General features: G+C 43.5%; 1 protein-coding gene across 1 annotated transcript in view; it reads left to right on the plus strand.

Annotated features, from left to right (window-relative positions):
- The first annotated feature begins 3076 nt into the window (after window positions 1–3076).
- Window positions 3077–23683, plus strand: part of RIN3 (Ras and Rab interactor 3) — a 67045-nt gene continuing 46438 nt past the window's right edge. The window contains exons 1-2 of the mRNA XM_027746100.2: window positions 3077–3131; window positions 22008–22194. Coding sequence (XP_027601901.1) covers window positions 3088–3131; window positions 22008–22194 — 231 coding nt within the window. The 5' untranslated portion in view covers window positions 3077–3087. The remainder of the gene's footprint in view (window positions 3132–22007; window positions 22195–23683) is intronic.

Here is a 23683-nt window from a genome sequence, read left to right on the forward strand (position 1 = left end):
TTGCTGTATAAACCTGCCATTAGCCACTCTTGGCTTTTGTGCATCTACAGAAAAGTCTCATGGAAGTGGAGAAAAGGGATATCCTTCTTTGATTTTTACATAAGGGTTCGTTTATTAATGTATGCTAAGCTAAATTTTTCTAAGCTGGGGAAAGAAAAGGATTCCTTCTTATACAAAGAATTACCTTCTAGGAATCAGAATCTGAATGTGAAAAATACCTCTTCTTTTAATCCTTCCATTCTTGACATGATGACCCATCATGATCTGTTATGTAATAGGCTCTATAAAAGGCACATAATCTATGGATTAGTGACACAATAGGCATGGCAATTCCTATGGACTGTTAATACATGCTGTATTATTGATGCAGCCACTTCCTACTATATGGAAAACAGAACTGTCGTGTAATCTGTGCATATGCTGAAAGCACTTTTTTATAGCCAAAGTGCTCGTACTTAATGGCTTCCCCCATAAGCCATTTTTAAACCTTTCCAACTCGGCTGCATAAAATTACAAAAACGGGCTGCAGCATGCTGTGGCTTAAGATGGAAAGGGTGAATCAGTTCTAGAAAAGAAATGAATTTCCCCTTTCAGCTTGGATTTATCATAGAGGAGCCTCAGTTTGAAGTAACTGGGTGTTATTTTGTCATTTAGCTTTTGTGTAATTGTTTACTTCCAAAGCCTGATACTAGAACATAGTGTCACATTCCAAACCTGTCTTAAAAAAATACCTAGTAAAGACTGGACAAAATTTCTTAAGTTAAAATTTGTCTTCATTTTCATATTTTAAATATTTTACAGAGATACTGAGTACTTTGTAGAAAATTACAAAATCTTTTAAAATTAAATTTGGTCAATATCTTTAGCGAAACAAATTTTGAAACTTCACATTTCTGAAACTACATTCTTTACATTGGAAGTAGTGTGAAAGATTTTACTCAAATCACATGAAACTGAGATAGCACCAAAATACTGGATTTTTTTATTCTGTATTGTTGCCATTTTTTCCCCCCAAATCTTGTGAATAATTCTAGTAATTTTGTTCCTGCTTCCCTAAAAATATCATTGGAATTGTCTAACACTCTGTGATGTTCTGCATTTGCAAAATCTTAGGTCTTCGCATAGGACAGCTGCCTATTTGTGTGAACAGTTTTTCCCATCTGAGGAAGTCCATGCAAGCAGCCCAACTTCCCAGTTTTTGTCTCAGCAAACTTTTTTTCCAGCAAAACAAGGGTAAATGCTGAGTGGGCCTGGTCCCTGCCGAATTGCAGGGGAGGGAAATGGAAATGTGGGGTAGAGCTGAATTCGTGTGAGGCGTGTAGGAGGTTGTTCTCATGCCAGTACCCAAGGTGCATTTCAAAGGTGCCCAGCTGGTGAGCAAATCTAGAACATATTTTTTTCTTGGACCTCTGCGCTCAGAACCCACAGAAGGATTCAGAGCTGAGATCTGACAAGCCTGCAGTAAGGAATGAGTGAATCTCAGCCAACCTGCCTGTCTAAGAGGACTAAATTCTTCATTGAATGAGTTTGCCATTGCCTGAAAATTACTCCAGGAGATGGAGCAACTAGCTCCTTAATGTAGTAGAAAAGAGCATTATGAAATACAGTAGCTGAAAATTTAAAACTAAACGAGGGAAAGAATCAGGTGTGAATTTAAATAATACCAGCAATTAAACCCTAAGACACCTTATGTAGAAGGGTAGCGAATTTTCCATCATGCAGTCTTTCACTTAGGCTCTTTGATTTTCTAAGATGAATCCTTCTAAAAGCTAGAACATAAATTTTCTCATGTGAACAGAAGTCACAGTCTTTATTAAAAAAAAAAAAAGGGAAAATTTGGTCTAGTGTTAGCACAGAAGTTGTGACTTGGTGACGGTGAAGGACCCCCTGACTCTCCTTAGCTCAGTGCCAGCAGAATTGGCTCTGTGTTCTACACTGAGGTCTAGTCTCCCTCTTGCCAATGCACTGGCAGTTCCCTGACATTTGCATTCTGCTATGGGCTGTATGGCACTGTCTATTTTTAAAAAGCTGAGAAATTCCTTCTAAAGATAAAAGGGGCAAAAAGTTACCTTTGTCTCCCTGTCCATTCCATGCAATTGCTTTTCTCCGCCTCTGCTTCCTACTTCTGCCTTATTTTTTCCATTATGCATTCTCCTAGTATCAGATATTTCTGGAACAATGGCGTTGCCAAATAGGAGTGCCACCAGCCCTGTCTGACAGCACATCTGTCAGTCCCCAGCTTCCACAGCTGGTCTGTATTCAGTCAGGTTTCCCGTACAGCAACCATTACTTGATCACTTAAGTAACTCTGGGTCAAATGTGCTCTGAGACTGACTGCAGCTTCACAGCACAGATAGCTGTTCATTTGCTAGCAGTTGTACAACCTTATCATTAGCTTTTGCTTTAACTGGGAATGTTTTTGTGAAGCTGTCCTCTGCTAGTGTTAGACATTTCATTTTCTCAGGTCCTGTGTAAATATAAAGGTTTCCAAGCTCCATCTGGTTCCAGTTACTCAAGCAGTAGAAATACACATGCTTCAGGAATTTGCAGACGGAGACTTACTGCTTTGCTGCCTTACAAAATCCTTTACAAAGTTCACTATGCTCTGTTGCCTCCTGATATACCTGTAGCCTGTAAAACAATTTCCCTTGAAACTTATTTAAGTTAGAGAAACAAGTTGATGGTCTCATGCCCTTCTTTCTAATGAGGTTAACCTGCCTGCACTACTAAATATGGGTTTCTAACACACACACACACACGCACACACACCCTTGACCACCAAAGACTGCCTCTTCCTGAAATCCCCCGTTCATATAAATACAGGAAGTAGAAATAAGAGAGGCTAAAATCGGATCTTCTTGGTAGTTTGCTTTCATTTCAGTGTTTGTTTAGTCCTCTGCCCTCTGATACTACTGAGCCTGAAGCTGGTTTTAAACATCCTCCCCCTGACGCCCCTTGAAATACCATCTTCAGTGCAAAACCTGAGGATGTGGAGGTTCTGCTCAGCGATGGAAAGGAATTGCTTTTCTTACCGAGGAACTCTCCAGCCACTGTGAAACAGAAAGTGTCTTAAAGTTTGCTGTAAGGATGAAAACATCAGCAGGACAGAAGGGAGCCAGGGATGACTCAGGGTAAGTCCTGAATCTTTAGTGACTGCTCATTTTTAACAACTGTTGCTTTGCTTTTCCTACTTAACAAAGAGTTCTCAGCTGCATTTGTAAGCCGGCTGCTGAGTTATCAGCTACATAGTCACAATAGTGTGGCAAGATTGTGCTGTAATTTACAGTATTTCCTTTAGCTAACATGTTCCAGCTAAAACCAAATTGCAATACCTTTATTTAGCTTGAATCTTAGCTATTTAGGGAAGAAGAAGGATGAATCTCAAGCTGCAGTTTAGGGCAAAGGACAGAAAAAGGGAGTTTTCTGGTTTTGGAAATGTGACAAAGCTTTTCTGGGAGGCTTGCTTTGTTTCTGCTCAAATGCAGAAGTGGATAAGGGCTCATCCCTATCAGCTGATGGTCACTCCAGCTCCTGCGTGCTAAGGTATACACAGACTCTGTCCACGGACTCCCAAGAGACTTCAAATGTACTTTCTGTCAGGAAAAGAATACAGGCTTTCCTTGCTCCTGGCCAACAAACACTGCACCTTGCAGGACTGAGCCCCAAGAAAACATAGTGGGACAGAAAATGGATTTTGACTGGGACGACAGTCAGCTAGCTCCTGGGATTCCAGGATAAGGCTGGAATCCTCCTGAGGCTCGGTCGTGTCATAAAGCCCATGCTGAAACCGAGAATTTCTGTTTCCTGTTGTAAACAATCAGGGGAAAATTACATAGCTGCTGAAACCTTCAGTCACCCCCCCCCCCCCTTGGAAAAACATAGTAATAGGAGATATTAAGACTTTTTCTTACCTGTTTGACACAGTTAGACAGCCTATTTCCTGTGAATAAAAGCTCCCAGATATGTCTGTGATGGGTCTGGTAGAAGAGGCTGTATGGGTGGATAGATATGGGATACTTGCATTTTCAGTCTTTAGTGTGCTGCCAGACTTGGAGCACACTCAGACAAAAAGGAGGTGAAATTGCTGCTGACAGGCTACTGTGCAATGGTTTCACCATAGCACTGTTCCCAAATACCCACATGCAGTGCGGGGGCTGGAGGGAGAACCCTGCATTACAATTGTCACTGCTTTTGCCTTGTTCAGTTGTTTGCATTAAGTGGAACAATGACACTCCTGTTTCAAGGTGTAATTCCTCAGTTCCATGTGTTGTTAAACACTGAGGGACAAAGATCACACACCCATAAGGAAAAAATGTAAGTGTCCAATCCCTGCAGACTGGTAAGAGGAATTTAGTCGATGATAAACCAGAGATTTTGCACTTGGCAGATATTCTCTGCATTTGTGATAGTTAAGATGTTAAGTATTATAAACTGAAAGATATATTCTCTTTTTCTCAGCTTGTCTGAAATGAACCACATGCTTGCAAAGGTTTGCTTTCAGTCTAAACTTGCAGGAGAAAGTAAACAAGCCATAGACCTTAGATTTGGACTGTAAATCAAGTGGTTGGAGGAATATTGAAGCAAAAATGGGCATGCCACAAGCATTCTTCATAGAGTTTTGAGCATCTGAACAATTTAACAGAATTACCTTTTTTTTCATTAACTGATTGTCTTTATTTTCAGTCTGTCTCCCACTCATAAAAAAACTTGGGTATTTTAAAATCTGTTTTAACTCTTTCTGTTTACATTCTATAATATTGGTGAAGATCCTCAAAATTACACTTCAGCATGTGTACCTTGTGGCCTCCAACACGTTACAGAATTAGAAACATTTCTAAATGGCGTTTAGGTAATTTCCTGTTACGGTCACACTGAATTAGGTGCCAATTTCACAAAATATATGTAGATAAAGTTGGTAGCTTTCAAAAGATATGGTAACATAGGGCAAGCTGCTGATGGAGAATCTGGACCTGATTTTAAAATTCTGTGCACAAAAATTGCACGAGCAGTTGGTGAGATTGCACCTCAGTTCACCATGGTCTTTGGGCTATTAATTAAAAGGGAAGGCTTATTCACATGCACAGAAACTATCGCAATGCAAATGATCTTAGAAGTACCCTAGCAACTTGAAAAGTATCCATGTATCCATTGCTAGTAATGACTGAAGGGTCTATTCTGCATGTAGCAAATCCATAAGGAGGTTCTGCTGATTTATACCTGTGAAATGGCAGAAAAACACTGGGGAGAAACCTGCTTCCAGAATTAGTAGCTACTCAGAGAGGAATGAGGGAGAAGTGTAGCCAGGGGCTGAATAGAAATCAGTCTAATCCAATTGTTCCAAAATGGGTTGGGAGAAATTTAACCAGTAATTCTGACCTAGAGTCAGGCTAACTCCTAGGAACATTAATAAGTGGTGAGATCACTAAACACCTGGAGAAATCGGAGCTGCTTGAGCATGATGACCATGGTTTCATGAAAAGATATATGCCTTCACTCCAGCATCTGGCAAATGTATGGAGGAGGTGATGAGTAGAGCAGATAGGAGCTGAGACAGATGTTATATGCAAATATTTAATAGTCCTTTGAGATAGTGGCTGTTTTAGGTTGGGATGGGTTACAGTGGTTCTCATTTCTGGGACACCAGGTTACCTAATGAAGTAATGATTGTGCATCTTTCTGGTGACGTTTCTTGGCACAAAACCCCCCATCACAGTTGACAGATTTCATGTGATGAATTTAGAGCATTGGAGGAATCTGTAAACTGAAAAACTCTGACAGGTTCACAGATTTTAGTTTTGAAAGGGACTGTTTTGACTGTCTTGTCTGACCTCCTGTGTAGGGCAGACCAGAGATCCTATCAAGTACGCTATCAAACCCATGACTTCTGCTGGAATGGGAACTTCTAAATAGTTGTTGACCACAAAAGCTGTTATCTTCTACCCAGGCTACATATTTGTCTCTTCAGTGCAGTAAATAAATCTAATACCAACATTTACAGGGTTGAACTGAGAAAACAATTCTTAAAAACTCCTTAAAAGCCATGCTTTTTAAAGGGCTTAATCTGAGCTCATTTGAATCAGGAGAACAACTCCTGTTGGCTTCAGGAGGCCTTGAACCCAGTGCAAAGTACTGCTAAAAAAAAAATCCAGACCTAGAACATATGAGATGTGATGTTTAAATGGGCCAGGGACAGTTCAGGCAACTGGAAACAAATCAGTGTTATCAAATACCTGCTGTCTGTCAAGCAATGATACACTTTCCAGTCAAGAGGGATAGTGCTTCTCAAGAAGGAAATGTTTGTGCTCAAGATGCATTGCACTAAGATCGGCATATTACTGTAAAGATACAAAGAAGAGTACCCAAAGCTACCTGAATTTGGTATGTCCAGGGAGGAGACAAAAATCTCCTGAAATTCATTTAACAGAAGAGCACGTTTGCAACCACATTGACTTGTTATATGATCTTTCCAGCACTTCCATTAAGTGAGTACTTGCCAAGCTTGGCGGATGCTTGGAGCACGTTGTGCAGTGGTACTGGTAGTAGCATGGAAGGCAACTGTCCCATTGTTTGCTGGCAGACAGACCATACTGGGAATACTACCCCCGAGTAGGAACTTCTCATCGTTGCAGACTGCCTTATATCAGTGTTCACAGGAATGGGGCCACAAATGTAAGCAGTATTCTGATCATCTACTTTCTACTATAGTTTCAGCTAAATATAGTTTTCCACTTCCTGTCCTAAATGGCTACGTGCTGGTTTGTGTTGTTGACTTTCCAACCTAGAGGTGACATAGGCTGAAAAATGTGCACATATGTTGTGTGCATCTCTCTTGCTCTGTGTGTACAGGTATATATGTAAATCAGTGACTATTGGAGACTAGCTGTGAGGGTTGCTTGGCACAAATTTGAGCTGGCTCCATCTCTTATTCAGCCACATGTACATATTCCAGATATCTCAGAGATTATCTGTTTTATAGAATTTTTCCAAGTGATAGTAGGACTATATATTAACTCAACTATTGGTAAATATAAGTGACTTCTCTAGATCAACAATATAGGATTGTGAGATTCAGAAGAATCTCTAAAATTACCTGAAGAATAGACATAAAAGCCAATACCTAAACCAAATCCATTAGGAAAAAAAAAAAAGCTTCAGCAAGATGCCATCCCAGAGTTTTAAATGGTTATCTGGGTTGATTGCTAAAGAGCATGGAAACCAAAGTGCCTTAGTGAAACTTGGACAAAATATTGTTCATCACAGACCTTTAGCCATTATAATTTTGAAGGGAGAACATATTTTGCAATTGGGAATAGAAAGAAATAGCTCTTTGGAAGGGTAATTAGAAAGAAAAGGCAGCTGTTTGGAATGACTGATCAAGTTCTAGTGACTGATCAAGATCTGTGAGGAGAGGGTAGATACTGTCATCAAAACTCTTGGTGTCTCAGAAGTCTATCACACTTTCCCAACTGTATCAAACAGGCATTCCCCTGTGTAGGGAAGGGTGTCTGTGCGTTTGTGATTGTTGAGGTTGCCCTTTGTGAGGAATTACAAATTAATGACAATAAACAACTAATTAGATTCTTTCTAATTAGATTTAGAATTAGAAAAACAGGGGAAAGGACATTTAGCACATGTTCTCCAGAAGACCAAGGAGAGGTTATAATGCCTCTTGCTATGCTGTTATCAGTACAGAGTGGTCCTACAGTCACAAGCCGTGGTACGTGCTGGGATGGAGCTGGTCTTGGCAGCCCCGGTGTTCAGAGCAGCAACTAGATCATAGGCTGATCTGGGGCCTTATGTGGAAGGGACTTCTGAGGTATTAAAGCAAAAATAGTTACAAACATGAGATGTTTGATAATTTAAAAAAAAAAAAAAAAACCACAAATAAAACAAACAACAAACAAAAACAAACAAAAAAGCCCCCAGCATAATATTCTGTACTTTTAAATATTCATACTACCAAATAAGACCTCAGATTTCTCTTTCTGAATTGTTATGGATCAAAGCTGAGAAAACAAAGATGAAAGGACACATCTGTACTGCAGCATAGGAGATGTAAGGATGCTGGGCACACCCTGGCCCTGGCATTGATCTAGCTGCACAAAGAGAAGCAGCAGTGAGAAGACAGCTGAACAGGCAAGTTGGCATCCATGAGAACTGTCTGCCAAAAAAGGTGCACAGTGTCTTCAGGAGTTAAACCATGTCTGTCAAACCATTTCTATGCTTCTCTGCCAGAGAGGGCTGCCTGTGATACACAGGGTAGAGAAGAGTTGTCCTTGTGCAGTGGTTGCACCCCATCTGCTGTGGAGGGGCATGGGCTGTTACATAAGGCTGCTTGTGTGTATGCTAGCTGTATTTTCTGCCGAGACCCTTGGCACCCCACTCTCCCTCCAGCACTCTGTTTGGCATCCCTGATCTGCTCTTACAATGCAGGAACACAAGTGTCAATCCCATCCTCCCACTCTGACAGGGGAAATCCCTAAAACATACAGATGCACATGGCTTAGTTGGAGCCACGCACTGGTGTCACTCTGGAGTAACTCTCCAGAGCTGGAGCTGGCTGGGTTCAGAATCCATCCCTGGGTGTCAGATGCTTACATCTCGGAGAGGCAAGGCAAGTTTCAGCTGGTGTCTTTTAACTGTGAAGTTTGAAGGAGGGGGGTTGAAAGTACTGTGAAAGTACCTGGTAGCACAGCCCTGCGAGGCAGCTGTGGTCGAGGAAGCAGTGCTGTTTAACCTGTGCAAATAAAATAGAGCTATAAGCATCACCCAATATGGTAAATATTGTAGCTTCAAGCCTTTCCTCTGTCCATTCAATACCTGACCTATCTAAAGTAATTCTGCCTACCTCCAGAAATGAGATCTCTCTATACCCTGCTGGAGTGGGAACATTAAGGCCATGCTTCCCTCAAAGATAATCAGTTGCAAGAGTTCTGAAGTGCTTAGCTCCTCTTCGCCTGCACCCAAAATAGTATAAATCTTTTTGCAAGCGAAGATGATTACTTGAGCAGCAAAGGATTAGCAGATGTGAGCACTGCATAGCTGGTTATGCTAGTCACATTTTCCTAAATAGATATTCTGTTAGATGCACACGAGCCAGGGAGTGCTATGGAATGCAGCTCTTTTCAAATAGATGAATATATACATGCCTATGTGTGTGCCTTTCCCAGACTTTCTATAAGCTTTTTCTAAACAGGGAATGTATTTATGTCTGAGTAAAGGATTTCTGCTTTCTGCATTACTGGTACCTTTGAAAGGGACAAGGTGTTTTCAGTAATCACATTGTGTGACTAATATGAAGTCCTTGTAGGCATGAAAGGATCTCTGTGTGTTTCATGGATATTAAGCCTCCCAACAACCAGCTGAAAGCAGATATCTTCTACTGTCATTATAGGGAGGGAGACCAAAGCATGAACTCATGGAGCAGATTTGATTATAGCCATTTACTTTGTAGCCCAGTCTCCTGGATCCTTATTAAGCAGGGAAACCCTGGTCTTGCCCCAGACCATCCTTTAGGTTTGGGTTGATGCTAGGAAGAGGATCCATCTCTCAGAAAGCCTTTGGTGTACAAGTTCCCTGCTGGATTATGCAGCTAAAACAGCTTCCTCAGTGTTTACACAGCCTCTATAGCTGAAGCAAAAGTGGTGTGTTGGGAGGGTGTGGAAGTGGGGCCAGGGGACTGCCCTTTCTGCAGTACCCTCCATTGCCATGGATGAGGAGGAGCACAACCCCCCCCCGAGATTTGTTCTCTGAGGCCAGGCTGGAATTCTGGCTCTGATAATGGTCTTGCAAGGGGCTGCTAGTATTTGCTCTAGGTGATTTTCTGGGATCTGTGTATCAGGACTGTTTCTGGTAGGGTTGAAAGACCTGTCTTACTGCTGGAAATTATCTCCTGACCATGTTAATTAGTACTTTCTCTTTGCTTTTGCAAGGCTAATGCATCGTTGGGGCATTTCAAGTGCTTTGTTGAAACCAGCTGAAAACAGACAACCTTCTGGATGCTGGGAAAACTTTGCCAAATATAGGGAATCCACACAGCTCATGTACATCCCTCCCTTGGCCCTCTGAAGAAAGCTAGTCTTTTGAAACCTCTGTCTTGTAAAAGCAGCTGTTGGGCAGAACAGAAAGCAGCTGCATCCCCTCTTGAACTGGATTAAATTTTCTGCTGCTTGAAAAAATTCACCAAGGAAGCAGAAAGAGACCAACAAATAGCAGAGTCTGGAGACTGACAGCACTGCTGGTTACCTGCATCACTGTTCTTCAAATTGCTAGCAGACTTCTAGACAAAAAAAAGTTCATCCCACATATTTGGCTAAATGACAGCCTGGGACCTGACCCAATCTTTCATCTTGCCTGCCAAGAATTTTTCTCTTGTCTCTTTCCTTTTTTACCCCCTTGAGTTCTCTTCAAGGAATTTGTCACTCCTGATACCCCTCACAAAAGCAGAAACCAGGCAAAACTCAGAGCTTCTCCTGCTGAATCAGCAGAAAAAAAAAAAAAGAGTTTGACTTTGGACAACTTTCCTCTCTGTCCAGAGGACAAATACGTAACACAGAACGTTTTAGTGTAATTCTGTACTGAACTCCCATTCTAATCCTTTCTTAGGATTAGAAATTAATTAGTTTTAGACTGAATCTAATTGGCAACTTTTCCAAGCAAAAGGGAAATAGATTTGTGTTACCCTCCCAGCAGAGATGAGTCCTCTGTGCTTGGAAACCAGTAGAGATTGCAGGAGGGGCACTGTGAAGAGCAGCCTGAGATAGGGATAGATGGTGGGGTTAGTCCCTTGGCCTGGCAATCTGCTATCTCCCTTTGCTATTTAGAGCTAGCTATCTAGATCTAGCCTGGACTTACTCTGCCTAACTTTAGATGTTTAATTGTTGTGCCCCATTTATGAGCCTACTCAACGACAAGGATCTTGGTCTTACTGGAGAAGCAGCAGCTCCAGGGAGTAATTCAGGGTGATTGGTGCCAGTGGGCTGAATCCAAGTGTTATATTTGTTCATTCCTCACCAAGCTGAACAGAGAGCCAAGCCAGAGAGCTGTGTCCAGCACAAACCTTTTTCCACTCTCTGGTTCCCTAAGTGGGAGTGCCCCAGTGTCAGACAAGCAATAGCAGCCTGGAGGTAGAGGTGGGTTCAGCACTGGTGTTTTGGGGAGGACATGACCAAGTAAATCATGTTATGGATTGTCAAGACTACTATGAACCCACAGCCTTTGGCTCATGACTTACTTACATTACAGCCCTGGTGACTGGGTGACCATAAACACAGTTAAATAAACAAGTTTGAGGTCCCAGCAATGGTTTAGTGGGGTCTGTGTGAGGTGACCTGCCTTGCTGCTTGGCAGGTTTTGCAGTCATGTGCTGAGCTCCCAGTCACCACAGGGACATTTTAACAATTTCTGACACTGCTTCACTAACAAGTCCTTCACTAACAGGCCCTAGGCTGTTCCACCAGCACAGGATGATGAGGGCCATAGCCACCCACAGAACAGGTTGTTCAACTTAGCCCAGCAAACTAGAATACCTCTCTCACTCTGAGAGCTGATAGGGGTGTTCTAGTTTCTATGTGTTTCTAGGTGTTCTAGAGGTGTTCACCACTAGAAGGTGATGGGGACCGTTGCCTTTCCCCACCTTTCCATATCTTTGAAATACCCCAACGAGGCCTTTTTTTCTTCCTCTCCTTTCCTCAGGAAGGTAGATCTCTAACCGTGCTCCAGTGTTAATGTAGGCAGGGATCCTAATAGATCATGAAGCAAGAAATAAACACATTTCTCCAATGCCTAATCAAAGTTAAATATGAGGAATATGAAATTGCTGGAGTAAGGCTTAAGAATGACAAAGAGTAAATTCACAGATTTAGATTTTTTTTTTTCTACTAAGAGCACTGCATATTGAAATCCATTCACACTGACATTGGAAGGAAATCTTACCCAAAATATGAATATTCATGTCTAAAGAAGCCTGCAGATCAGTGAGTGAATGGCTGGTTTAAAGCCCCTTTTTGTGGTGCCTTATGTGAGGACCAGAAGGCCTGTGCTCTGCTCCTTCAAATACAGAACACAAGTCCCATGGATTTATTTGGCCATTTCTAGTTGCAAATCAGGACTGAGATAAGTGTTTGCAGGTATTTCTTAGCGGAGAGGAAGACTGCTGAGCATTGTGCAAGTCTGTGTGGTTAGGCCCTCATTTTTTGTGCGTCTCATATATCTACACTCAATTCACTCATAGGGTAAGCAAGACATAGCTTTTTATAACTACTCTGCTGTTTCTCTTAATATTTTGCCCAGGATTTTGGCTCTAATATAACATGCAGATTCTAATAATTTTTAATTATTTTTAATTATTTTGAAACAGAATGGCTTTATTAAAGCAAAACCACAGTCTATTCTTAATGAAGTTTGAATTGAAAATTTGTCCCTTCCCTTTATTTTCCGTTTCCCTTTCCCCTCTTTGTTAAGTAAGTACAATATAGAAAAGTATTCTCTGGGTTTCCATTCCAGTCTTCCTTCCTGTCCAGATGAGCCAGGAAAGGGCAAAACCTCTGTCCAAAGCCCTGGCCCTGCAGTCAAAATGGGGGTTCTCTGGGCTTCCAACACTTCATGTGTTTTTAGAATGCAGAGAACAAGCCCATCTGTCTTCTCTCCAGCTGGTGGCTCGGCTGGGCCGCTCTAAAACGCCGACACCAGAGGGTGAAGGAGGTCTGGGGCTTCCTTATGGTCTTACAGCTTAGGAAGTTGTTTCTCTTCTTCCAAACATTTGATTCTGTTTCCTGCACCACACAAACCTTTCCAGAGAAGTTGAATTATCCAGCAAACATGTTTACAGCTTTTTGTTCAGGAAAATGTCCTTTCTCTAGCCCCTCTGACCCTGGCTAGGCTGGTGTTTCAGCAGCTCTCTTCTTTGCGCTGATCTTGCAGGAGTATAAATCATCCTTTATTGCCTGCCAACTAAAACAAAATCTTTAGCTTTGCTCATACGCTGGAACTCCTAGGAGAATAATTTGGGTTTGAAAAGACAAAGGACAAATGCCCTGAAAATCTCTGATTATGAATATGGGGGAGAACGACTTATCATTAACTGTCAATTGATAATAAGGGAGTAGAGCTAATAAAACCTGCAAAGCGGTTTTGACTTGCAAAGGTATGTTTTAACTGAATAAAAAAGACGGTTGATGTTTGTGAGACAAATTGTTGAGTGCAAAACATATATGTGCAAGGTTACATAAAGACAGCAGTACACTTTGTGAGGTGAATTTTACACCAGTAGGATATAGTAGCTCCAGTCCAGTGTGGGACCACCAGCAGCGTATTCCATTGGTCTTAATGAATGCAGGAAACAGCTAGACTGAAGGAAAAAGAAAGGGAGGGCTTTGAAAGAAGGACTCCACCTTCAGGGATTTTTTTTGATGTTTGTTTTTTATTTTGTTTCTGCCTGTGTCATGGTTGTGAGTGTGAGAAGGCTTGTTTGGTAGTAGAGCTGACCTGGGAACTATCAGTAATGTGAATTAGCTCGTATTTGGGGTTTTGTGCATATGCGATTCTTTGCAGTATACATACCTTTGTGTATTTAAATGGAGGGACAGACCTAATTAACCTAGGAAACTCAGAGAAGTTAGCAACTTCATAAACACTGTGAGAGAACTGAAAAGTTTGCTGAAAGTTTGTTGACAAGGTCAAACAAGAGTCTCTGACAGGGGTATTGCTGCTGTTTCTCTGTAAGTGCTTACAACTAAGTTTGACCAATTTAGGAGGAAGCACATTTTGAGGGTTTATGGGGAAGCACTGCAAGCACCCCTCCTTCTCTGCTCCTGAGTGACTTGACCCTGCTGCTTCTGTGGTTAGAGAACCACCACTGGTTTTAAACACCAGGTTTATGTTCTGATGAGTGACAATGGTTACATATCCCTCACAACATCAGTAGCCCTTGTCCAGCAAGGTTCTGCAGAGCTGACCTGACTCCTGAATTCGAATGGGGGCAAGACTCTTCTCAGTTCAAATGCAGATAAGCTGCAGTCATGTCCTTTGTCTGTATGATGGTAGTAATGAGGAACAATACATGTGTCAGCTTTAAACCTGGTGATGGCAGCAACCAGGACACCAGAGCTTAGCACAAGCTCGGTTATTCTGCCAGCTTGCTCCATGTGTCTGCACAGAGCCTGCTCCTAAGACTTGGATCTTTCAAGCCAGCTCAGCTATCCTTGCTGTGCTCAGGAGGCAACAGTACAAGTCTACACAGTTCCTCTAGTGTGATGCTGATCTATCAGACCTTCAAGCTGACCCCTGTCATGTGTAAGACAACAATCTGGTGTCATTATGTGAGCAGACAGCTCTGTGTCCACTTGTTACTTAATACACTGACACATGAATTAGTGTTCTTCCACCTGCACAAGTAGCCATGACATCTTTCATCCCCAGAAGTATAATAGCACTCATTCCTTTTTGTAATTTCCTCTGTTGGTCTATGTGACCAAGGTGGTGAGGACTTGGTGAACTGGTGAATGATTTAAGGGTAGGTGAACTGTCCCTCACCTGATTCCTTTGTGCCATAAGTGGAGCTCCCTGGCAGGGTGATGACTTGCTCCACTTTGGCAAACATATGTAAACATGCACAGGCAGGGTCCAGCTGGGGAGAGGTGGATGTCTGCAATCTGTGTGTGCAAACCCCTGCTAGCCTGCACAGAAGCAGGCATTTGAAAATCCCTGGCAGGTACAAAAAAGCTCACAGAAGTGAGAATTCAATTGCAGGGTGCAAAACCTCACTGCTGAAATTGAGGGTGCCTGTAACAGAAAGTGGAGTAGGTGGGAAACAGAGAGTTTTGCTAAGCTATGAGGTGTCAGGGTATTTAGGAGACGCTTGGTTTGTTTTACCTTTTGGCAACTGGAACAGCTGCTGCCTTGGCTATTAAGCATGGTCCTTTCCAGGCTGAGCCAACTGGCCTGGACATGCGGAGCATCAAATGTAGTCCAAAGACCAAACAGTTGAAGGGTGGACATTTGAGTAGGAACAAGGGGACCAGTGAGCAGGAGGAAGTACTCTACCAACCACAGGCTCCCCACAGACCACAGTTCAAGAAGCACAACTTCCTGAGCTATGAGCTTATCACCAAGGTGTACCAGTAACACAAGCATACTGCAAGGTAGGAAGGGCTACCGAACAGGCAAGCCTGCCTCGTGGGGCACACCAAGCCTGTCGCATCACCTCCATTATCAAATTTTTCTGTACATCCCAGAACCTTACAATGCAGGAAGCTCCCACTTCTTGCTTAACACCCTATACCTTTTCTCTTTCTTTTTGCCTATCAGACAACAAGAAACTTGTTTATTTTTGACTAGAGAGTGTCAATTAGCTGAGTGCGATCCCTGAAGACCCCAAGAACCTCTCTTTCTACATTTTGGGGTTTTCATTCCTGGTTACTTTATTTCTCTTTGTTGGTTTGATTTTTGTCAGATCTCTTGGCTTTATTATGAAAAAGCCTGAATTTCCTGCAAGTCAGGGTTTACATTTGGTGCATAGAGTTAGCTGTTGTGCTATGCATTACTCAATATGTCACTTTGCTGCCTTCCCATCCTCCTAATACTCTGTTTTATGATGAAACAACTCCAGAAGTTTAAAGATGATGGAGCTCTCCCTGTAGCTAGGTTGGGTGCAGGGTCTGACTTCCACCACTTGACAGAAGAAAGAAATGAGAATCAGCAAGGTGACCCAAGCCAGGTCCAGAGAGCAAATTAATCCTTCTCCTTCATCTTGGATTAATTTGGTCTGCACTGATCAAGTGATCAAAGACAGGCTGTCTTATGAGATTAAGAAATGGCATCAAGGTATGACCACTTCTAAGACAGAAGCAAAATGAATCTTGATGTCCTCTAGCTATGGCACTGCATAACTTCCCTCACAGTGAACTGAAAGTAACAGTACATGAATTCACATGTGTGAACAAAGATTTTTAATGAGTCTGTGCAGCTTGCACTGCAGCTTGCACACCAAACTACCTCCATTAAATGTATTCCCCAACATCTGTCTAATCAGAAGTGATACCAAACCAAAGAAAGCATAGTTAGCCGTATATGTCATGAGGGTCCAATGGGTGAAACCTTGCTATACTTTAACTGCTGCTCATGTAATTCCAATTATTCCTAGAAGGGAAGGAGTTGACTGAAAAAAATGGATACAGAGTGGCACAGAGCCCTGCAACCAAGTCTAGCTGGGTTGGTTGTGACACAGGATGTAAAACACAGCTGTGAGTTTTCTGTCAGTCTTTTAATCTCAGCACTGTCCTCTGATCCATCTCCATTAGACCCTGTGCTCCCAACTCTCTCTTTTAAACACAGAAATTACCAGCTCTGTCTATCCACTTCCACCAGGACTGGTGTGTTTGCTTCATGAGCTTTTACCTTTTCTTCCTGCTTCAGGTGCTTCTTGTAACCTGTCCTGCTGTGCTTGAAGGGTTTCCACCTGTGAGCTTCAGACACAAGCTGGCTTGTCCGAGATGTATCCCTTGAGGTCCCAGGTGGCTTTGGTGCAAAAAAGTTTCCCTGTCACCTGGCACATAGAGTTTATGGCTACTTGTCCATCTGAAGCAACCCAGTTGGAACACCTTTTAAAACCTGTGATTCCTGCTCTGCTATGAATGTAAATATACCATTGTATCTCTTTCCTTGAGATCAGCATAGCAAACACTTGTTCTTGCTCTCTCTTGCTCTCTTCTGCTTTTCAAAGGGAGAAGTAAAAGCAATGAAACATAATAACAAAAAACTAGCTCCTTATTCTTACATCTATTTAAACAACACTAAGGCCCTCAGTCATTACTTATCAGTGTACCACAGAGCATTTGTTTCCAATTTAAGATTTAAATTTAACAACACCTTATGTCTCTTCTCAGAGGAGGTCTGGTGACAGGCAGAAGCTGCAAATGTACAGGAGTGAAGAATTCTTCTGGCAGTCTCTGCTGCTGTTCCACACAGTTTCTGTGTGTCTCTGCTGCCCCAGGGAAATTTAGAGTGACCGGCCCCATATAGTCCAGCTAGGAAGCCCTTAGTGTCAGCAGGTTTGTGGCAATATTTCTGAAATCCCTTGCAAAAGTATGCCCAAGCCTGCACCTGCATGAAATTCAGTGGATTATATCCCCGTGCTGCTCTGAAGATTTCTGGGAATGTTCAGCTGCCAAGTGTGGATCCTTATTTCCAAAGCAATGAGTCATGGTGGTGTCATTACCTCAGCATACAGTCACTGTGCAATAATTCAAATCACCATTGTCATTATTATTGTCTCCAACAAGCAACCTGATACCTTCTGCCAGCCTGGGGCAGGTGTGTGAATGTAATCACTGTGCAATTAATTAGCCAGTGCTGCCAGTCAGTATGCAGCACACAGCTCCCTGCATCCCAACTGAACCCAATTTAGCAGAGCCACTGCAAGATTTAAAGATACTTTGCAGTAAGAACTCAGTAAAAACAAAGAAAGCAGGCAGCTCTAGGGCCAGCTTTTCACCTTCACATCACACCTGGCAAAATGAGCACCTGCCTATATCAGCCAAAGGGATTTGCAGGAGTGTGGGAGAAGGAGAGAACTGCATCTTATTTCTGAAACTGTGAGCTTAGGTATCATCTGACGCGTGAATTCTGAGTGAGCGAAACAGGGAAGGCCGGCTGGTCACTGTGGTGGCTGCAAATCCCTTCAGCAGGCTGCACAGCAAGAACCCAGGAGCTGTCTGGCTCCCTCCTCTCTGTGCAGCCACAGAGCTACAGCAGAGCCAGATTAAATTGCTGGATTAAGCACTCCCACAGCCCAGCATGTGAATCTTTGTGACAGCTGTGCCTAGGACAGAAGTCAAGCATCGGTGCCATAACTGCGTCAGCTGGTGTGTCATGGGTCACAGCATTACAGCAGAAAAAGGTCTGTTAGGTCATCCATTCCCATTTCTTAGCCAGCACAGATTTGACTCAATAAAGTGTTTGCTACTGGTCTAAACGTGGCATTTTAAGAGATTTGGGCAATGCAATCCCCTTCCTCTTCCCTTGGGAAATTATCCGTCATTTGTTATAACTCACTGACAGGAAGAGTCTAGCCAAACATTTCTCTGTTTCCAGATGATCCCATTAATGACTTTTCTTGCCTTTCCTTCTACCAAAGTCACCCCTTTCACTGAGCTGCACTTTCCTCCCTCTGTACAGTTACAAGAGCCTGCTTAGTTCCTTCCACAGCTTTTGAGAGGAGAACTTATCCTTGAGGGCCCCCTAAATGTTGGATTCCAGTTCTGCCAAAAATATGCCTTATCCACTGCCCTAAATTATCTGCACTGAAAGGCTCCACACACTCAAATAATGAGATTTTCCACTAAGACAAATATTTTCAGGCTCTTCCTTTTTCATCCTGTGTGTCTGGGTTTGGAATTATTTTCTATTTTTTATCCATTCTCCAAAATTAGACAGTGGGCCCTACATGCAGCCACATGTTAGAAGGTCAGTTCTGTTATTTTTATTCACCAGTCTGTTCTTGTTGCCAAACCCATGTTGCTGCTGTGAGTAGGGCTCCTTCCAGGTGATGTGATGTGCTTGTGGGAGGGAGGCCTGCATCAAGCCTGGGTTTCCCTGTGGAGAAGGAACACTGTGCCAGGGTCACTATGTGCCTGGTGCTCAGCAGGTCCAAGCTGGTTTGTGTTATTTTCCTGTCTTTGTGGATAACCTTTGTTTCTCTCCAGGCAATAGGATTCCTGAGCATCAGTGCTTTGCCAGCCCTTTTCACCTTACATAATTAATAGCTAACAAAGTTCAACATCACTGGAGCTATTGCAATACATTCTGGTGCCACAGCATTGGCCTTCTTTTGATCTGGGTTTCACATATCGTTGGCAAAATCAGATTCATGCCTATGTGACTAATTATGGGAGTAGCTTTTGCTAACTGTCATATGGAATATTTCATTACAACTCACCTTTATTTCCCTTTACTCATTACTTTTTTCCCATTACTGAGTGTGAATGTTGCCATCCAACACGTGTTTTCCGTTCACATGGTTACTAGGCTTTTTTTTGGTTGTTGTTTCTTCTGTAAAAAACCCAAGAGATGAATCAGGTTAACTTCCAAAAGCTGTCTTCCATTGCTTTACTCTATATGTTCAGATGATACCGATTAAAATCATATGCTGTTACATCTGAAAGAAATTCCCTCACCTCTGTGACAGGCTGGGCTTTTATGACAAGTAAAGAGAGTTTTACTTATTTCTATTTGCCTCTTTTTTTTAAGCTCAGTTCTCTCATTCATATTATCTTGGCCATGATCTTAAAAATGGATTGATTAAAATCAAGATTCTGTACACTGATATCCTAACTCTACTTATAGGATTGCAGAAACACCTCTATTTTCTAAGAAAGCTATCTCTGAAGAAGTGTAAAAGACAAAAAGCTACTAAAAATAGAATCTCTGTGTTGCTTTTGGGATTTGAAAGTCTACATTTATAAAAACTGACTTTTCACAGAATCACAGAATCACAGAGTATGCTGAGTTGGAAGGGACCCACAAGGATCACCAAATCCAACTACTGGCCCTGCACAGGACCATCCCCAAGAATTACACCACATACCTGAGAGTATCATCCAAACACTTCTTGAACTCTGTCAGGCTTGGTGCTGTGACCACTTCCCAGGGAAGCCTGTTCCAGTGCCCAGCCACCCTCTGGGTGAAGAACTTCTTTCTAATATCCACCCTAAATCTCCCCTGACACAACTTCAGGCCATTCCCTCAGTTCTGTCACCGGTCACCACAGAGAAGAGATCAGTGCCTGCCCCTCCTCTTCCCCTCATGAGGAAGTTGTAACTGCAATGAGGTCTCTCCTCAGTCTCCTCCAGGCTGAACACATCAAGTGCCCTCAGCTGCTCCTCATGCGGCTTCCCCTCAAGGCCCTTCACCATCTTTGTTGCCCTCCTTTGGACACTCTCCAATAGCTTAATATCTTTCTTATATTGTGGCACCCAAAACTGCACACAATATTCAAGGTGAGGCTGCCCCAGTGCAGAGCAGAGCGGGACAATCCCCTCCCTTGACCGGCTGGCGATGCTTTGCCTGATGCCCCCCAGGACACGGTTGGCCCTCCTGGCTGCCAGGGCACTGCTGACTCATATTCAACTTGACATTGATCAGGACCCTGAGGTCACTTTCTGTGGCACTGCTTTTGAAAGGACTCTCTTAGAAGTTTAGGACTGACCTTATTGGAAAGGTACTACTTTGAGATCCGTTTCTTTAAAAATAAAAGGAAAAGGAAAACGATTTGAAATAAGACCAAATCAATGGTCCTCCTTTTTTCAGTTCTGACACCTAAGCAGAAAACTAGTGCAGAGAAACGTATTTTGTGTACATTGTCCTGTATTTTCTTTACATGTAAAAATCAATTAATCAGATGAATTACAAGCCTGTATCCCCATGAGTCTATGGCCTTATCCAATAGAGCTCTTGTGACCAGACCTTTCAGCACAAGTATTTCTACTGCCTGCAGTGCTAAGCACATGTATACTTTGTTAAATCAGCACCATAGCTAGAAGCCAGCATTTAATACCAATCTGCCTTAGACTGTAGGGACTAAAAATAGATAGAACTAGTTCTTTGTGTGTCTGATCAGTACAGGAATGTAAAGGAGAGCATGTCCCAGACCATTAATATTCTCAACAGCATAATTGGAGTGTTCTTATGTTTTGTGCAGCTGAGAATAAGCTCTGAGACATAAGGTGTGGTTGGGCATTGCTAACGTGTGATGCCACAGGATGGCCCCTCTCCTGTCATTCATCATCTCCCGTGCATCTTTTTAGAGCTTCCAATTACATCTTTAGGACTGGCCAAAATAACAAATGTGTGTCTTCATTTCCTCCGTCCTGAAGGTCCCTCTGGTGTTTCTCCACATTTCCTGTGGTCCCTCTCATTCCTGTCCCTCTGTACAGGGAGAGGGTTCACTATGTCTGTGTCCTGTGAGTCCTGTCCTGCAGGACCTGCTGGATCATGCTGAGTAGCTTAGGGCTGTTTGCAGAGCTGCATCTGAAATTGTTCTCCTGATGCAGCATTTGGGAATTAGCAAAGATATCTCTTCTGTAGTGCGTAACTTGCTGCTGGATGCATTCTTACACATCTTTCTCCTCCTCCTCCTGTGCTCTGTGAGTGACAGCAGGGGTGGAATATTCTCCCCTCCCCACGAGCAGCCACCAGTGGCTCCTTGGGTGTAGGGGTGGAGAAGCAGCCACCTCTGCAACCACCAGGACCAGCACAGACTTTCCAGTGAGACGGGGAGTGCTCAGTGTTATTTCTAAACTGAAGTGTCTTAGTCTGCCTCTTTGCAGACAATCTGAGCTGGCATGGGAGGAGGGGACTGCCAAAACTCAAGAGCAGCTGACGGTGCCTCTGGCTTCTACTGGCAGACTCCATCTGAGAGGCCCTGGACTGGGGCAAGATACCACACTGTTGCCCATCACAGCTTCTGTATGTTTGGAGAAGTGCTCCTAGTGGCATGGCTGCAGGGTGAGCTGCAGACTCCTGGCCCCTGCCCACCTCAGACCGACAGCGAGGCTCTGTGGCCCCTTTCCTCTGCCACATCACTGTCCTTGAAGCCATGAAACATAACCCAGACACTTCGGCTGGAGTATGGGGTCCAGGGGACAGGCATGCTCAACCCTCTGCAGTGCTGGCTGCCTCTGTGTACCCCTTACATGTCTGTGGGCACCTGTGCTAAGGCAATGCCCATACACAAGCTGAGACCAACAGAGCTGCCCAAAGCACTCTGTCAACCTGTGCTCTGAGACCATCAGCATGTGGCCATAGTCCTTGGAATGGGGTGTATCTGTTTGTTGAGGCCTGTGCACCCAGATTTCCGCTGTCATAGCAAGGTGCCTGTGGTTTGATGCCCCTCAAGGAGCACTCCTGGTGCCTAAGTGCTTCTGCCTCTGTGATTGCATTTAGAGTCTTTTCTCCCCTCAAGATTTCTGTTTGCAGTTCTGTTTATCAGGGACTCCCTTGCTGTGTTTCAGCCCTGTTGGAGATACCAGTGAAGAGGGGAAAGAGACACACCTCTGTCAGGCCATTGCCCTGCGAAACTGCGTCCCACTTCCAGGGATCAGCATCCTTGACAAACTCATCAAGACGTGTCCTGTCTGGCTTCAGCTGAACATGAGCCAGGAAAGGGCTGGGGCGATCCTTGGCAAAGAAACAGCAGGGGTAAGTCCAAAGTGGTTTCATTTCAGACAACCACATTTCCTGTCCTTGGTGGGGCTGGTTAGGAGAGCAGCGCCTTTCTTCATGTGGAAGCAAAAGTATTTAGCAGACTGCTCTCTCTTTCCATTACCCTTTGAAGCTTTACCACTCTCAGTGGTGCAAGACAGACATATTGGCTTTGGGGAAGCATGTGATCTTGTCTTGGGTTTTATTTACTTAGCGTGTAGATTTATGGAGATGGCTTCCCATTCACCACCACACCCATAGGTATGGTGACTATCCTAATTTGGAGCAATTGAAAAAAAAATCCCTGAAAAAAGGCCCTTAAATTCTGGAAGCTGGTGGGAGCCATTTTTATTGCAATAATTGGTATCTGGCTTGTATAAACTGAGTGTTAGGAAATAGCACACTCATGCAAAGCTTATAGCTTGCTTAAAGAAAACATTTCTGGAGCAAAGGGAGCTGCTCCACATTCCTTGGGTCTCAGAGGTCAGGCATAGCAGAGTATTGCTGTCCTGCCTGGGTCCTTTGAGAAGGGCAGGTGCAAATGACCTGAGCTGATGTCAGAGCACAGGAGGAATTCACTCACTTCTGCTCTGAGGACGTTTGGACCCATCCCTTGGCTGACTCAGTCTATCCTAGGGCTAAAGGCTGGCACAGCCAAGTGACACCCTCCTGTGGGACTCACCTGAGCAGGGTGGGCTGTGCATTGCACCTCACCCTGAATCAGACTTCTCAAATAGCTTGGACAAATTATTCTCTTTGTTTTTATGATCTGTCTGTAAGCGGAGACCTCAGTGAATGTCTGTAATGTAGCCACAAATGGCCCCAAGCCTCCTCGGGTTTTACCTACTCCTTGCAGGCAGAGAGTTCCCCACCTCTGAGTGCTTTGGGAATCTTACCTCTTACCTCTGTTCCTTCTGTTTACACTGTCCTCTGGTGGAGAATTCAGCTGCGGTTTGAAAAAGGCAGGAGAAGTGGTGACACATCAGAGGTGCCCCACAGCCGGAGCAGCTCCTACCCACGCTGAGCCCATCTGAAACTGTTCCCACCAGTGGTGCGAATGAAAGAGACTGGCTTTGGTACCAGTCCTGACCTGGGCTGTAGGGTTAAGTACAGCTCAGAAAACCCACTCCCCACTTACCTGAACAGCTATAGTCCAATTTTAGCCTTTGGAGCCATGGCAAACAGGTGTGTCAATCAGGAAAACCAGAAGTGATTCATTTCCAGGTTTCATTTCCCTCATTGCTTAGATTAAATTTCACATGAAGAACTTGACCCACACAATCTGAGATGGTGCTGTCTGACAGTCGTGGTTAGAGAGGCAGTGCTGCCATGTGGGTGGTAGGACCTGGGGAAGGGAGAGCCTCTACCTGCAGATACTTTCTGTGATAGAAGATGAGGGCTTGCCCTGCACTAGAAATTGGCCTATTTAAGGCATGCATCCGTTATGCATTTATTTGCATTTTCTCTGCCCTGCTGTGGACCTGAG

The sequence above is a fragment of the Pipra filicauda genome, unplaced genomic scaffold, assembly GCF_003945595.2.
Source record: "Pipra filicauda isolate LSUMZ 115617 unplaced genomic scaffold, ASM394559v2 scaffold27_size4233163_pilon, whole genome shotgun sequence".
NCBI classification, from domain to species: Eukaryota; Metazoa; Chordata; class Aves; order Passeriformes; family Pipridae; genus Pipra; species Pipra filicauda.